Consider the following 14,181-nt stretch of genomic DNA (forward strand, 5'->3'; position numbering starts at 1 on the left):
TCACCAAATAAATATATATATATATATATATATATATATATAATTTTTAATGGTTTTTCCCTTGCAATTTCAAGGAGTGTATTAGTCAATGCTTAAAATATATTAAGTAAATAATCTAAGGAAATATATATTAAGTATTAAATTTTAGATATTAGAAATTTAATAATATGCCTATAATGTACTATTTTATTAGATATATTGGTAAATACTGTGTTTCACTTTTCTTTTAAAAAATAAAATAGAGAAATAGAAGTATTTTTTTTGTGCGATGTTAGGGCTATTAACAATCTGATTTCGAGCTGAGTCGAGGTTTGCTCAAAATTGGTTCGAATTTCTTTAGTTCGGCTTGAAATCAACTTCTGGCTCGTAGTATTTTATTTTGAGCCGAGCAAGTTTGAAATTGAAATCAAACCTAGCCCGCTTAAATTGAGTTATGTGCACCCATTTCAACTCATAATCAGCTCGATTCGATTCAGCTCATAATTGAAACTAAGTGGCTCAACCTGAGTTATTTGGATTCGTTCTGGCTCGAAATCAGCTCATAAATCGTTATATTCAATTTTACTTAACATTATCTATATAATTTTTATAAATAAAAAATGTACAAATCTATCATGTCGGTTCGAGCCCATTCGTGTATGGCTTGAAAAACAATTCGATCCAAAATTTTGGGTCATAACTCTGCTCTTTTATTTCGATTCAAGCCAAAATTTGAATCAACTTTTGAGCAATTAACCAGCTTTGAGGTAATTTGAAAGCCCTGATGTGAAATATTTAGGTGGTATAAATGTAAAAATAAAACAGATTAGGGGTGTAGTAAGTCAATATGTAGGAATTGGGTGGTATAAATGCAAATGATCATTTGTTCCATTGACTGACTACCAACAGGAAGCCGCCGTTGAGTCCACTCTACTGGCTCCAACAGCTGAGAAGGCCCTCCATCTTCGAATTTTCCCTGCAACCGCATCCCCATTCCACAGAACACGAAGGAAGAGGTCGTGGAAGCGGAGCAGAACTTAACCCTAAACGAAGATGAAGCAAGACTGGAATCCATTGGAAGGTATTATGGTGGAGCGTTGCTGTGCCCTCTCAATGAGGGCGCACTCCTCCTCTCCGTCTTCCTCCTTCCTCCTCCGCTCCTTTACCGATCCATCTCCGTGCTCCGTCTTCACCTTCCGGGCGTCGTGGTCCGCCGGCGACTGGATAGCGGACGATCCGTTTCACGGGAGTTCGTTCGGCGAATCTGTTGTCGACGCCTCCCTCTTTCCTTCACTTAGGAGCCTCTGGAACAATGCTCCTGCCATGGTTAATCTCGCTTTTCTCCGATCCTTTCAAACAATTCTCGCGGAAGGAAGGTTCCCAGCAGAGGTAGCGTGATTTAGTGAAAACTATTTTTTCTTTGAGTAATAGAGATTAGGGTTTTGTATAAGAAAATGTAGAAATCTGGGTGTTATATATATAAATTCATAAGAATTTGTTGGTTTGTTTGTGAAATATTGGTCTAGATTATGGATTTGGGATTAGGACTTAAGAATGGAGTGGTAGTTGGAAGCTATTGAATGCTCATAGAGGCTGTTGGCATCCAATTTCAGGGAGGCGTAAAACAAGATTTATCATAGTTCTTGCTAAAAACTATATTGAGGACTTATAATTTTTACTGCTCTGAGAAATCCCATCTTGTTCCATTATTGAGTAAATTATGAATTTGTCAAATTTATAATATTTGCAAAATCTAATATATTTAGGCGGTGTTTGGCTGCAACCTGGTTTTATATTAAATAGGATTTATCAAATTTAGTAAATTCAGATTTATCAATCCCTATGTGATGGAGATTAAACTCACGAGCGAAGACGGAGTAAATTCACTCTATAATCGGATTTACATTGTAAAAGAGAGGGAACACGAGAAATAGATACAAAATATGAGAAATTTTGATTTAACGGAGCTTTGGATTTAATTTTCATTTTAAAAGAGAAGAAACAATTTAAGTGGAAAGACAAGAAAAAAATTGATTTTTTTTTCCAGTGATCCACTCAATTGATATATGAAATTTAGAAATTCAAGTCTAGAATTCAAAATTGAATGTCATAATAAGCAAGTTTCCTCACACAAGGGTTGTTCTTTGCTTAAGGAGTTCTCTTAGAATAGTAATGAGTGGAGATCTTGGTCTAGGTGCTATGGTGAGTTATATTGAGTATAGTGCATAATCGAGTTAAAACATGCGAAAAGGAGTGCGAGAAAGTGTAGATTATGGATTAATTTAAATGATTAATTAATTGAATTGGATTATTACTAAACATTGATTAACAAATCACTAAGGGATAAGTTAATCTAAGATGTATGTGAAACACTAATGAAAGCACATGAGCTCTTACATGCATTTAGAAAGTTAGGGATGTATTTATTTGATTATCTCATTAGCTTGTGGCTGACTCACGCACCATTTAAGGGATTAATTAGTTTAAGAAACCAATTAAATAATAGTTATAGAATTAATTGAATGAATCTAATCGAATTGGATTATTACTAAACATTGATTAACAAATCACTAAGGGATAAGTTAATCTAAGATGTATGTGAAACACTAATGAAAGCACATGAGCTCTTACATGCATTTAGAAAGTTAGGGATGTATTTATTTGATTATCTCATTAGGTTGTGGCTGAATCAAGCACCATTTAAGGCATTAGTTAGTTTAAGAAACCAATTAAATATTAGTTATAGGATTAATTGAATGAATTAAATAAAGGCTTAAAATAATTATTACTTAAATTGTTTTTTTTTTAATTTTTTATATTTTTTAAATCATATGATAATTTATCAATTTTATCTTCTTAAAGTTTATTATGTATCTTTCTTTCTTTTTGCAATGCTTTATTTTGTTGTAATAACAAAGTAATTCCATGTAATAGATGGGAGAATAAAAGATTATTAATCTTTTTTTGGAAGTATCATATAGCACCTAATGTTTAAAATTAAGAAGATTTACATACATACCACTCAATTCCTGTATATTTACGCATCTAACATCTAAACTTCAAATTTTACATATATGTCACCTTACCCGTGCATGAAAAGGTGTATTTCACTTTTTAAAATTTAAAATAGTGATATTTTTTATATGATATGAAAGATTTGGGTGGTATAAATGTAAAAAGTAAAGTTTAGGCGTAAGATATGTAAATACATAGGAATTGGGTGGTATGTGTATAAATGTCTTGTAAAATTACTACAATAAAAGATACCTTTTGTTCTCCCATGCATTCCAAGGAATTAGTTTACCGCATTTAATTAATTTACTAATTAGCATTTATTGGGCCCCTTCAATTAATTAAGGGCCATTTACATACATAGCACAAAATTGTTATGTATTTACATATCTCACACCTAAACTTTCATATTTACACACATAACACTCAATTCCTTAATATCACATAAAAAATAGCTCTAATACCACTTTTTAAATGTCAAATACACATTTTCAAGCATAGGTTTAAAACATCAAAGTGCTATATTAAATACTTATTAGTAAGCAAGAGGTGAAATTCCTTTTTTAATTTGATTTTTTGTTTTAATAAAGGAGAGAATGGCTTAATAAAAAGAGAGCATAGCATTTAAATTATACTATATCAGATATATTAGGCTTATTAATTTTTTTTTCTTCATTGTTTTAACCTTTAGAAAATCTCTTCCTGTCGAATGAATAGAAAATTACAGAGATCTATTTTGAAATGGATCCCTCGTTCTTTCATTTTGAAGTTAAAAAAAAAAAGAGACATTCTCTTTTTTCTCACTAAATTTTTAAATTTAAGATTAAATTTGATTTAAATCTATTAAATATTTTGAGCTGAGTGTTTGTGTTTTTTTCATATGGATTTTTGATATTAATTACAATGCATTACTTAAAGCTATGTATTGTATGCATATAATCTTGAAGTAGATTTTGATAGATTATATAGATATAACTTGCCCTTTTTTTATGTTTTTAGCCTTTAAATAGAGTAATTTTTCTTCCCACCAAAAGAATAAAAATTTCAAAAAAAAATTAAGAGAGGTTAATTTTGTAATGGAGTTATCTTATTTTATACCTTAAATGATAATGAAAACTCTCTCTTTTTGCTCATTATAATGTGGATTTTAGGATAGATGATTGGTTGAAGACGAAATTGATGAAACTTATTCTATGAAAAAAAAAAGTCTCGAAACATAGAAAAGCAAAGCTAAGGGAACAACATATCCAAAACATACTGTGCAGGGGAAAAAATTGATGGTTGCGAAGCGAATATTAAAGATCTGACCTTGCAACATAGTTTTCTTTAAAATTTGCTTAAAAGGCAACTTTACTTAGCTCAAAAAGTCACTTTTTGACTCCTTGTTATAGTTTGCATTCTTATCCTGTGAGTCACGTCTGTTTGTATCCATGAAGAAAGCACAAACGTCAATATTTTAGGAAATATAGCTAAAAATGGAAATTTTGCATCTAAGGGCTTCAAATAGACAATCTTTATGTAAATTTTCTCAATTGTGTAATATCCTGCACTTTCCTATAACCCAACCTCAGCCTAGAACTCTTAGTATCATAATCAATGCAATTAGAAGTGGAAGTGATAAGAAGAGCAAATAGAAGGGAATCTTAGACAAGGAACCTCAAATGTAACAATGCAATATTCTCTTTATTCTCTTAAATAGTTGCAGGCACAGGAAAAAAAAAATCTCTGTATAAAATTTTTCTAAATGAAATAAAAAAAGGAGAGTTAATTAAACTCCTCATTTACTATTATAATGAAAAACTAATTGTATTATTAACTTTCTAGTATTAATGCAGTTACTGTTGAGGTTCTCTTCGGTATTTTTTTTAAGAGCATTTGCATACACACCACCTATTTCTAAGCTATTTGTAGATTTAACATCTAAACTTTGTTTTTTTCCATTTATACCACCCAAATCTTTCATATCACATTCGTTACATTTATACTACCCAAATCTTTCATATCACATTCATATCACATTCGCATCAACAATGCCACTCTTGTAACCTTTAAAGGAAAATTATACATTTTCATGCATACGAAAGTTGGGATATATGTAAAAATTAAAATTTTACTGTTAGATATGTAAATACATAGGCATTGAGTGTTATTTATGTAAATATTCGTTTTCCTTAAGATGAATGCTTGGTTAGCATAAACTCATGTAAATACATAGGCATTGAGTGTTATTTATGTAAACATTCCTTCCTTTTCTTTAAGATGAATGCATGGTTAGCATAAACTCGTTGTTTTTGACTCTCAGGTTCACAGGGCTATATCTGAGAAGAAGCAGATAGTTTTTACTGGCCATTCTTTTGGAGGAGCCATGGCAGTCCTCGCTACAGTCTGGCTCTTTGAGCTGCATGCCAAATCCGACAATACCAGTCCAGTACTTCCGTTCTGTTTGACTTTCGGGTCTCCACTTGTTGGCAATGAGGTCTTTCGCCATTCTCTCCAACGGGAAGGGTGGTCGCGCCATTTCTTTCATTTTGTGATGCCATTAGATATTATTCCACGAATTACATTAACCCCCCTGGCATCTTTTAAAGAAGAACTTCAGAACTTTCTGCAAATTTTATGTTCTAAATCTCTGCATTTCAGCCTTGATACCATTGGTAACTCTCAGATAGTGACATTCTTCTACAGCACTGTATTGAGAAATTCATATTTGCTTTCCTGTCATAGGGCCTGTTTATCCATGGGATGTGCAAAAAACCCATTGTTTGGGTCCTTATCTGCATTTGTCAAGCTTTCTCCCTACAGACCATTTGGAACATACTGTTTCTTCACCCGAAATGGGCGACTGATTAACTTTAAGAACTCGGATGCTATCTTACATCTGTTGTTTTATTGTCTTCAACTGAATCCTGAAGAGGAAGCGACAGAGGTTGCTTACAGTAATCTTAAGGAGCATCTTCGGTATGATACGAAAGTGAAAGAGTTGTCAGAGCTGCAAAATTTTGTTGATGTGGATTTCTTAGAGAAAATTCCATTATCCATTAATGATGCCCTCAGCAATGACAAGCAGGCATTTGGGGTAAATTTTGAAGAGCTTGGACTGGTAAGTATTGCTTTCTCTAATTGGTTAAGGTTATAGCATTGCTTGTTAAAAGGATAGTGCCTATTTTTTTTGGGTAAATTTGCATACCTAGTACACAATTCTCATGTATTTACCTATCTCACACCTGAACTTTCATATTTACAGACGTGGCACTTTGGTGCTTTGAACATATTGATGAAAACGTGTTTTTGACTTTTAAAAAGTGGTAATAGTGCTATTTCTGATGTGATATGAAAGACTTGAGTGCTATGCGTGTAAATATAAAAATTTAGGTTTGAGATATGTAAATACATTAAAATTGTGTGCTATGTGAGTAAGTGGCCTTTTTTATTCTTAGCTGTACTGCTTTTATGATTTTGGATTTTAAGTAATTCTATTAGTTGTCTTTGTTTTTGCAGCAGTGAATTAAAGATCAATTATATTTTTCCTTTTTTAATGCTGTAAGCTAACATGCCACTGCGTCAAAAGCACAATGCGAAAATATTTAATTTTTTTATTATCCTTTCAACTAAAAAAAAGGCTAGTTTTATTTAATTGTAGAAGTAAATAATTAGTTGGTATTGAGAAAGATATTTGATCTATTTTCATGTAATTGCTAGGGACTTGAAGTATTTACCGAACTATTTAGGGTTTAGGGTTTGCAAATTTTGTTGTTTATGTCATTGTTGTGACTCCTTCCATGTTAAGTGCTGTAAAATTGGTTGATGAGTTACTCATACTTATATTTAACTTTGATTCTTTATGTAGTAAGCATGGCATTAATGGAGAAATGTGTAATTTCTTAGATAGCAAGCAAAAGAAAATGGATTTAGTGATTTTGACTAAATTCAATGCATTACAAGTAAAGAAGTAAAAACATTTATATGAAAATGACAATATTAGAAAGATGAAAATGCTTCTTTTAAGAAACTATTCAATTGACATTCTCAATAAAAGTTATTCTTATAGAAGAGCTAAAGTAAAGGAGAATTATCAAGTACAATATAGAGCAGTTTAAATTAGAGTTAAGATGAGCTGGTTTTGAAGAATCATGGAGCTAAATATCCAGGATGATTTGAGATACCTATTACAATTTGAGAGTTGTGCCAATGTCAATGCCATTTAATTTTCATTGATGATCGAATTATTTCCTTTATTGGTTCATAATTCAGGAATTAACTAATTTGAATGATATCATATTAAATATTGTGTATTTTTGAATCAATATTTTTTTATTGAAATGTAAAAATTGAAAAATAAAAAGATATAAAAGAACTTTGTTTTGTGATAAACCTCTACACTTTTATTTCTATTTTACTTGGCTCTCTTGAGCTCAACAATCATAATGAGATTTGGGTACTTCATTATCTTGGTCTTGTAGGCCTTAGTGATCTTATTGAAAACATTGTTGGATCTTGAGAATTTGGCCAATGATGGATGATCACATGATTAGAGAATCTTTTGAATATAATAACGGGAGTTTCCATGTTCATTGTGAAGCATGTCGGCTGAGCCAGTTCACATGTTATTGAAGGAACGAGGGGATGTGAATTGTCATCAAGAGGAGCCTAATGAAAAATCAACGTGATTATGAGTTATCCATCTGATATGTGATATTAATTGGTTAATTTTCTTTGTTTTTGATAGTAAAAAAAAAATATAGGTGTCTTTTTTTATTTTGGCTCGAGGGGTTGGGGTTTGAAAAGTGACCAAGGGGAGATGAATGAAAATTCTATGTAATTATGAGTCATCCATTGGTATGGCTTGTTAGTTGGAGAGTTTTCCCTCTTTTTGATAGTTCAAAGATTGTGTTTCAATATCACACCAACTCGAATCAATTAACCGTCGATTCTCAATTGAGTCAATCTTGTAGTTAGTTAAATCTAAGTTTAGCAATGCTAGTTTTGGGAAAATTTGGAATACTGTGTTAATGATTCTTAAACAATTATTAATACTTAAGAGGATATCAAGGATTTTATAAAGTTATTCAATCTTCAAGAATAAATGATATCCATAATTAAACTTTATGACTCTATGAAGCAAACTTTACTATATATATTAAGGGCAACAAATTTAGCTAACCGAAGATCTTTAGATTGATCTAACAATAGGAAAAGAAAAAAAAAATTTGACAATTTGATCGGCAGTAGTGCACTTGATCCCATCAGAACCCTGCAGTTATACGTGCGTTGGCGAGAGTAATACTAGGACGACCTCCTGGGAAGTCCTCTTGTTGCGCCCTTTCCCCTTCTGGAGAAAAAGGCTTCACGTAGCCGACCCCACTTAGTGGGATAAAGGTTTTGTTGTTGTTGTGGTTGTCGATCGGCTGATGATTTGTTCTTACTACTGACAAGATTTTGATGGGTATTCACCGATTATCACAAGAATCACAATATAGAATTGCTTCAATAGGATCCTACTAAAAGGATCACATTCCTTGGGATTTTAGGCATCTTAGAATCTACTAATGGGATCTTAGCATCTTGTCAAATTTCCCTTAGCAGAATCTCTTGATGATGTAGGAATTTGTGGCCACAGCTGAATATGGCTGGGTGTTGCGGAGCTGATGGCTGAAGTAGGAAGAATTAAAAGTTAATCCACTGAAACTGTTTTGCCATTATTTAAAAAAAAGTTGAGAATCAAGGGTCTGGTTCAAAATGATTCTAAAATGGCATCCTTCACAAGACGACTAAATCACGAGCTTATTACATTACTTTCTCTTAAGATTATCTCAAAACATGAGGGAAAGAATAATGATATTATAATGATTACACCTTGTCTATGAAATTCCTTTTAATGTGGTGTCTAGGGATGGATTGATGTGCATAATCTTTACTATATATTTGCAGAGATACCTTCCATGTCCTCTACCTAAGAACTTTAAAATTGAAGTAAGTTAATCATTATTCGAGACCTGCCCATTATCTCAATGACTCGAAGAAAAATACTATAAAACAATAATTAGATTGCTATCTTATATGGATATGAATCTCCATAAAAAAAAACGTTCAATAAAAACTAAGTTGTCGTAGAAATTAAAATATCAAGATTAATGCGTTAAAAAATTTAGAAGAATGAAATCTCGATATTAGAGTGACTATGTCATGGCATGTATTGTTATAAAATGGTTGTGAAAAATATCCTATTAATTGGTTGAACATTTAGACTTTAGGGTCTATTTGGGATGACTATAATTTTTTAAAAAGGTGGTTGTAAAACTATGTAGGAGAACAACTTCTTAGAAAGCTGTGGTGGGAATTATAAATATATAAAGTTTTTCAAAAAAATAAGATGACTTTCTTACAGCTACGGTTTTAACGGGCCGGGTTGAAAAAAAAGCAACTACCATCACATAAATTTTTGAAACTAGCAAGAAAGCAGTTATCCAAGCAGAACTATAGTGGCGGCCTGAAACGCAAAGCTATCTCAAATAGACTCTAAATGATAAGTTATGCACCCGTAAAGTAAATATAATTAGCATAAAGAGCATAGAAAGGATGGGTGAAAAAGGTTAAGGGGTAAACTAAAGGTACTTGGCGAGATAAAGTGAAATGATCGGATTTTTCTTTTGAACTTTATTTTCTTTTTTCTAACCTTTGTATGCCTTTAGTTTCAAAATTAGTATCCACTTTAAAGAAGTTTTCTAGAATGACTTCGGAATATAGTTTAGTAAGATAGTCTTTTCTTAAAATTCCATTTTCTGTCAGAGATTTACTATCATATTAGATTTGTTGCAATTATGATATAACAAAAATCAGAAGTGTCATTTTCATACAAAGCTTATGTATTTACATAACTCACATGTAAACTTTCATATTTACACACTTAGATGTCACATATTTAATATCACATAAAGCACTATCACCACTTTTTAAAAGTAAATGTATTACACCATTTTATGCATAGATTTCAAACACCAAAATTTTATTTATGTAAATATGATAGTTTAGGTGATATCCTTAATGTCACTTAAAGGAAAAATTATCACAATCTAACCTAGGAAAAATTTTTGTATACATACGGTGTCCGATCCTGACCGTAGATCACGATGATCTAGGGTCAGCGGTGGGCCCCACCTAAATTTAAAAAAAAAAAAGGTAAGTGGGAATCACCGAAATACATTCTCACCGTAGATCACCGTGATCTACGGTCAGGATCGGACACCGCATGTATCTCTGCATGCTGTGTCCGTATACAATAATTTTTCCACTTAATCTGCATGCGGTGTCCGTATACAATAATTTTTCCACTTAAAGGGCATGTTTGGTAGCACACTTTTAACAAGATTTATATTAATATTTGACATAAATCCTGCCAAACGCAAATAACAAGTTAAATCCAAAACTTCGCTAAATCTATGTTCTTCTACTCTTTAACGTAAATCCCGATTTTCTTAAAACTGATGCATAGGTGGATTTAACGGATTTGATGAAAATTTTTCTCATATGAAGGGTTTTAACTATATTTAACTTAAATAATATCAAACATCTTCGTGGATTTAACTCTTCTGGATTTAATAAATCTGAATTTACAGGATTCGTGAAATTAAAAAAAATGGTACTATTATCATTTTCTAAAAGTGAATTACACATTTGCATATATAGGTTTAAAGCACCAAAATCTATGGTATGTAAATATGATAGTTTAGCGGTGTGATGTGTAAATACATAAGAAATGTGTGCAACATAAGCAAATCAGAATCTTATGCATGTAAATATGATAGTTTAGCTGTGAGATGTGTAAATACATATGCAAATTTCCCACTTTGTTAAAGTGAAGTGCACATCTTCATACAAAGGTTTATAGCACCAAAATCTTATATATGCAAATATGATTGCTTAGGGGTGAGATGTGTAAATACATAAGAATTGTGTGCTGCATATGCAAATTTCCCAATTCAGAATTCTTCTCAGTTTATATCTTCCCATTCCAGAATGTCGAAGCCAGGCTGCGTCTTCGCGCAGCAGGCGAGTTACATAACCGCAAACAAAAGAACCAGGTAAAGCTCGACGCCAACTTCTGCAAGATCCAAGATGCTCTTCATCACATCAATGGCTACCGCGCAACATGCGAAATGCGCGGCTTAGGTTACTACGACGCATTCAAGCTGCACCGAGATCCCGACGACTTCGCCGCCAATGTGAAGAGACTGGAACTCGCCGGCCTCTGGGACGAGATTCTCGACATGCTCAGACGATCTGATCTTCCAGACGAATTCGAAAGTCGCTCGGAGTGGGTGAGCCTGGGAACCACTTACAGGAACCTCGTCGAACCCTTGGATATCGCCAATTACTACAGGCATGCGAAGAACGAAGATACGGGACCCTATGTGGAAAATGGACGTCCGAAGCGCTACAGATGCGTGCAGAGGTGGGTCGAACAGTATCAGAGAATGGCGGCGGGGGAGAGCTCCGAAAGTTGTTTCTGGGCTAGGGTTGAGGATCTGTGCAGTGATGGGAATAATGGTGGAGGATACGAAGTGGTTGAAGAGAAGGTGGTGGAGCTGGAAAGGGAGGTGCTGAAGTGGATGAGTGAGGATAGATTGGGTAGAGATGTTTTGGTTCATGGCTCCAGTTTTGTTCAATGGTGGAAGAATTTCTTGCCTGAGCAGCATCAGTTGGACTCATGCATTGCTGGGTTGATGAGATGCCATGAGAAGCCGTGCAAATGATTCTCTGCGTGGATTGAATTTGATCTGTGAGTATGTTTATGATAGAGTAAAGTGTCGAAATAGTTTCTTGATTATTTACATGAGCAAATATTACATCCGATCAATCAAACGTGCGGATCGCGGTGTAAATCGCACTATGCCGTGTGTTGGCGTGGTGCGATCCATGTCATCGTCAGCATGTCCGTCATCCGTCTGGACTCGTAATATTTTGTTGTTTACATGGGGTTTTTTTAGTCTCAGAGTCCGTAAAAGCATCGAAGTAGTTTGTACTCTTTTAATATCAGCCGTAGTAGTCCCAAAAAGGATTACTTTAACCCCATAAAGAAGTCTGGGACTAAAATGATGTTTTTTTTTAGACTCTGAGACAAAACTGCAAAAAATTAGGGGATTATTTTGCCATTTTTTTCATCTAAGATATAAGGAAGATTTATATGCTTACGATCAAATTCTTGTGTGTTTACATATCTAACACTTAAAACTTCAATTTTTATGACCTTATTTATGCATAAAAAAGTTGTATTTCGCCCTTTCTTAGAAGTTAAAAGGATGGTATTTTTGATGTGATATGAAAGATTTGGATGGTTTAAATGTAAAAGATGAAAGTATAGATGTTAGATATGTAAATAGATACGAATGGGTGGTATGTATGTAAATGCCTACATAGATTTTAGTGGCTTTGTATAGTTTTGTGGTTTAGTTGTGCTTTACTTAATTTATGTGCATATATATATATTGAAGTCTCTTTTTCTAATAAAAAGATATAGTGGGGCAATATTTCCTTGTTATAGTTATAATCGCTCTTCTCTTGATGGCCCCGTTTTCTTGTTTTGGTTTCCATATTATGTTTCTTGCAAAAGAGTACTATGACTATAGTAGTAATGTGCTAAAATAGTCCTTAATACTCTTTGCATGAGATTATGTTAATCCGAGAGTTTGTTAAATGTCAAATTAGTCCTCAAATTCTTTAAATTTGGGTTGAAAAGTACTCTGTGAAGAGTATTTTAGCCCATTTTAAAAGTGTCTAGGGACTGAATTTGCAATTTTATAGGCTTTGGGACTGAAATAATCTCCTGTAGACCGGTTCATACATTTTACTTGTCCAATTCATTATAATCAAGGTTGAGTCAGAATATTATGGCACAATTTTTTTTTTAATGCAAATGCGTTGAGCTTAGTGGGATAAAGGCTTGTTATTGTTATTGTTGTTCTATAAAATTGTTGAGCTCTTTTCATTGTAAGTCTTCTTCCGAGTCTTGTACTGTAAGGTCATGTCGATTGTGATTGTCATTGACCTCGATGGCTTAGATCATGTCCGATTGGTGCATTATTTACACGATGTAGATCTAGAGCAACGATTGGTTTTGTTGCCCGTGATCATTCTGGTCCACCTTTGTGCTTGTTTTTGCATTTTGTGAGTGTTGAGTGTTGTCGTGTTCGTCATCATGTTTGGGAAGGCATGTGATGAGTGCGACTGTGATTCTCCGACCTTTTTATGTGGATTTGTGTTTGAAGTCTCATTTGCATTGAATTTTTGCTAATGTAGAAAATTTTCATCGAAACTTAGTTTCGCAAAACGGATTGCACGAGCGTTTCTGAATCACAGAGACAATTTTGATGAGCCTATTCGTGTTTAGGTTGGGACTCGTTTGACATGCACCAAGGGAATATTAGTTAAATATTTTATGAACTATATATATATAAACTATAGAGCTTCAAATGTACACGGTCGCTCTAACCAACATCTTCAAATGAAATCATACGGCCTGAAAATTCTTTCTAACCGTATCATTGCACCTTCTAGCCATATCGTCATGCTCACATAGAAGATATAAAATGTAACTATTGGTGCGTCTTCATAGATCCATTGGAAAAATGGACAATCACCAAATATTCGATTTTTCAAGGAACAATCAAACATTCTTCCTTTTTTTTTACCCTGTTTAGTTGTATGTATGTAACGCATGACAATCAGCATGCACAATAAACTTGGGCATTTCGGTGTGCGCCCGACATCGCAGCAGAATGACTAGAACTCATTTCTTTAAACACAACAAATGACGCTCAGAAAGATTAGTCAACACATTAAGAAGATAAATGGTAAGTTTAAAAACACTACTATTTAACTTTTTTAAAAAAGAAAAATTTAGATGTTGGATGTGTAGATTCGTTAAGAATTGGGTGGCACGTATGTAAATGCCCTCAACTTATAAGAGAAGATTTTCTATACCCATGGTAAGAATTTCACTGTGAAGACTCTGACCACACGAAAGACTTCATGAAATTTTTTCATACGAAGTACGTACGTAGCTTTGAGTGCGGACTTTCAGTAATATTCCGCCACGTGGAGGTTATTGTGTGACTATTGACGTGAAACCGTGAAGGTTATCGGGGGGTTATTGCGTGTGTTAATGTAATGGGTTATTGAAATGGAATCACAGAG

At 33.4% G+C, this 14,181-nt stretch overlaps 1 protein-coding gene across 1 annotated transcript; it reads left to right on the forward strand.

Moving 5' to 3' along the window:
* The first annotated feature begins 894 nt into the window (after positions 1–894).
* On the forward strand, positions 895–12,095 carry LOC110033291 (protein EDS1B-like). The gene is made up of 3 exons (XM_020737218.1): positions 895–1,368; positions 5,294–6,091; positions 11,004–12,095. Exons 1-3 carry the CDS (start codon positions 1,033–1,035, stop codon positions 11,739–11,741), a joined length of 1,872 nt encoding a protein of 623 aa, XP_020592877.1. The 5' UTR covers positions 895–1,032; the 3' UTR covers positions 11,742–12,095.
* Positions 12,096–14,181: the final 2,086 nt, after the last annotated feature.

This window comes from Phalaenopsis equestris, unplaced genomic scaffold (assembly GCF_001263595.1).
Source record: "Phalaenopsis equestris unplaced genomic scaffold, ASM126359v1 Scaffold001123, whole genome shotgun sequence".
Taxonomy (NCBI): Eukaryota; Viridiplantae; Streptophyta; class Magnoliopsida; order Asparagales; family Orchidaceae; genus Phalaenopsis; species Phalaenopsis equestris.

What these genes read in the sequence shown, in the direction of transcription:
- LOC110033291 (XM_020737218.1), top strand. Translation starts at nt 1,033, where the DNA reads ATGAAGCAAGACTGGAATCCATTGGAAGGTATTATGGTGGAGCGTTGC. An exon ending in AAGGAAGGTTCCCAGCAGAG is followed by an intron (nt 1,369 to 5,293) that starts GTAGCGTGATTT and finishes TTTGACTCTCAG; the next exon opens with GTTCACAGGGCTATATCTGA. An exon ending in ATTTTGAAGAGCTTGGACTG is followed by an intron (nt 6,092 to 11,003) that starts GTAAGTATTGCT and finishes TTCCCATTCCAG; the next exon opens with AATGTCGAAGCCAGGCTGCG.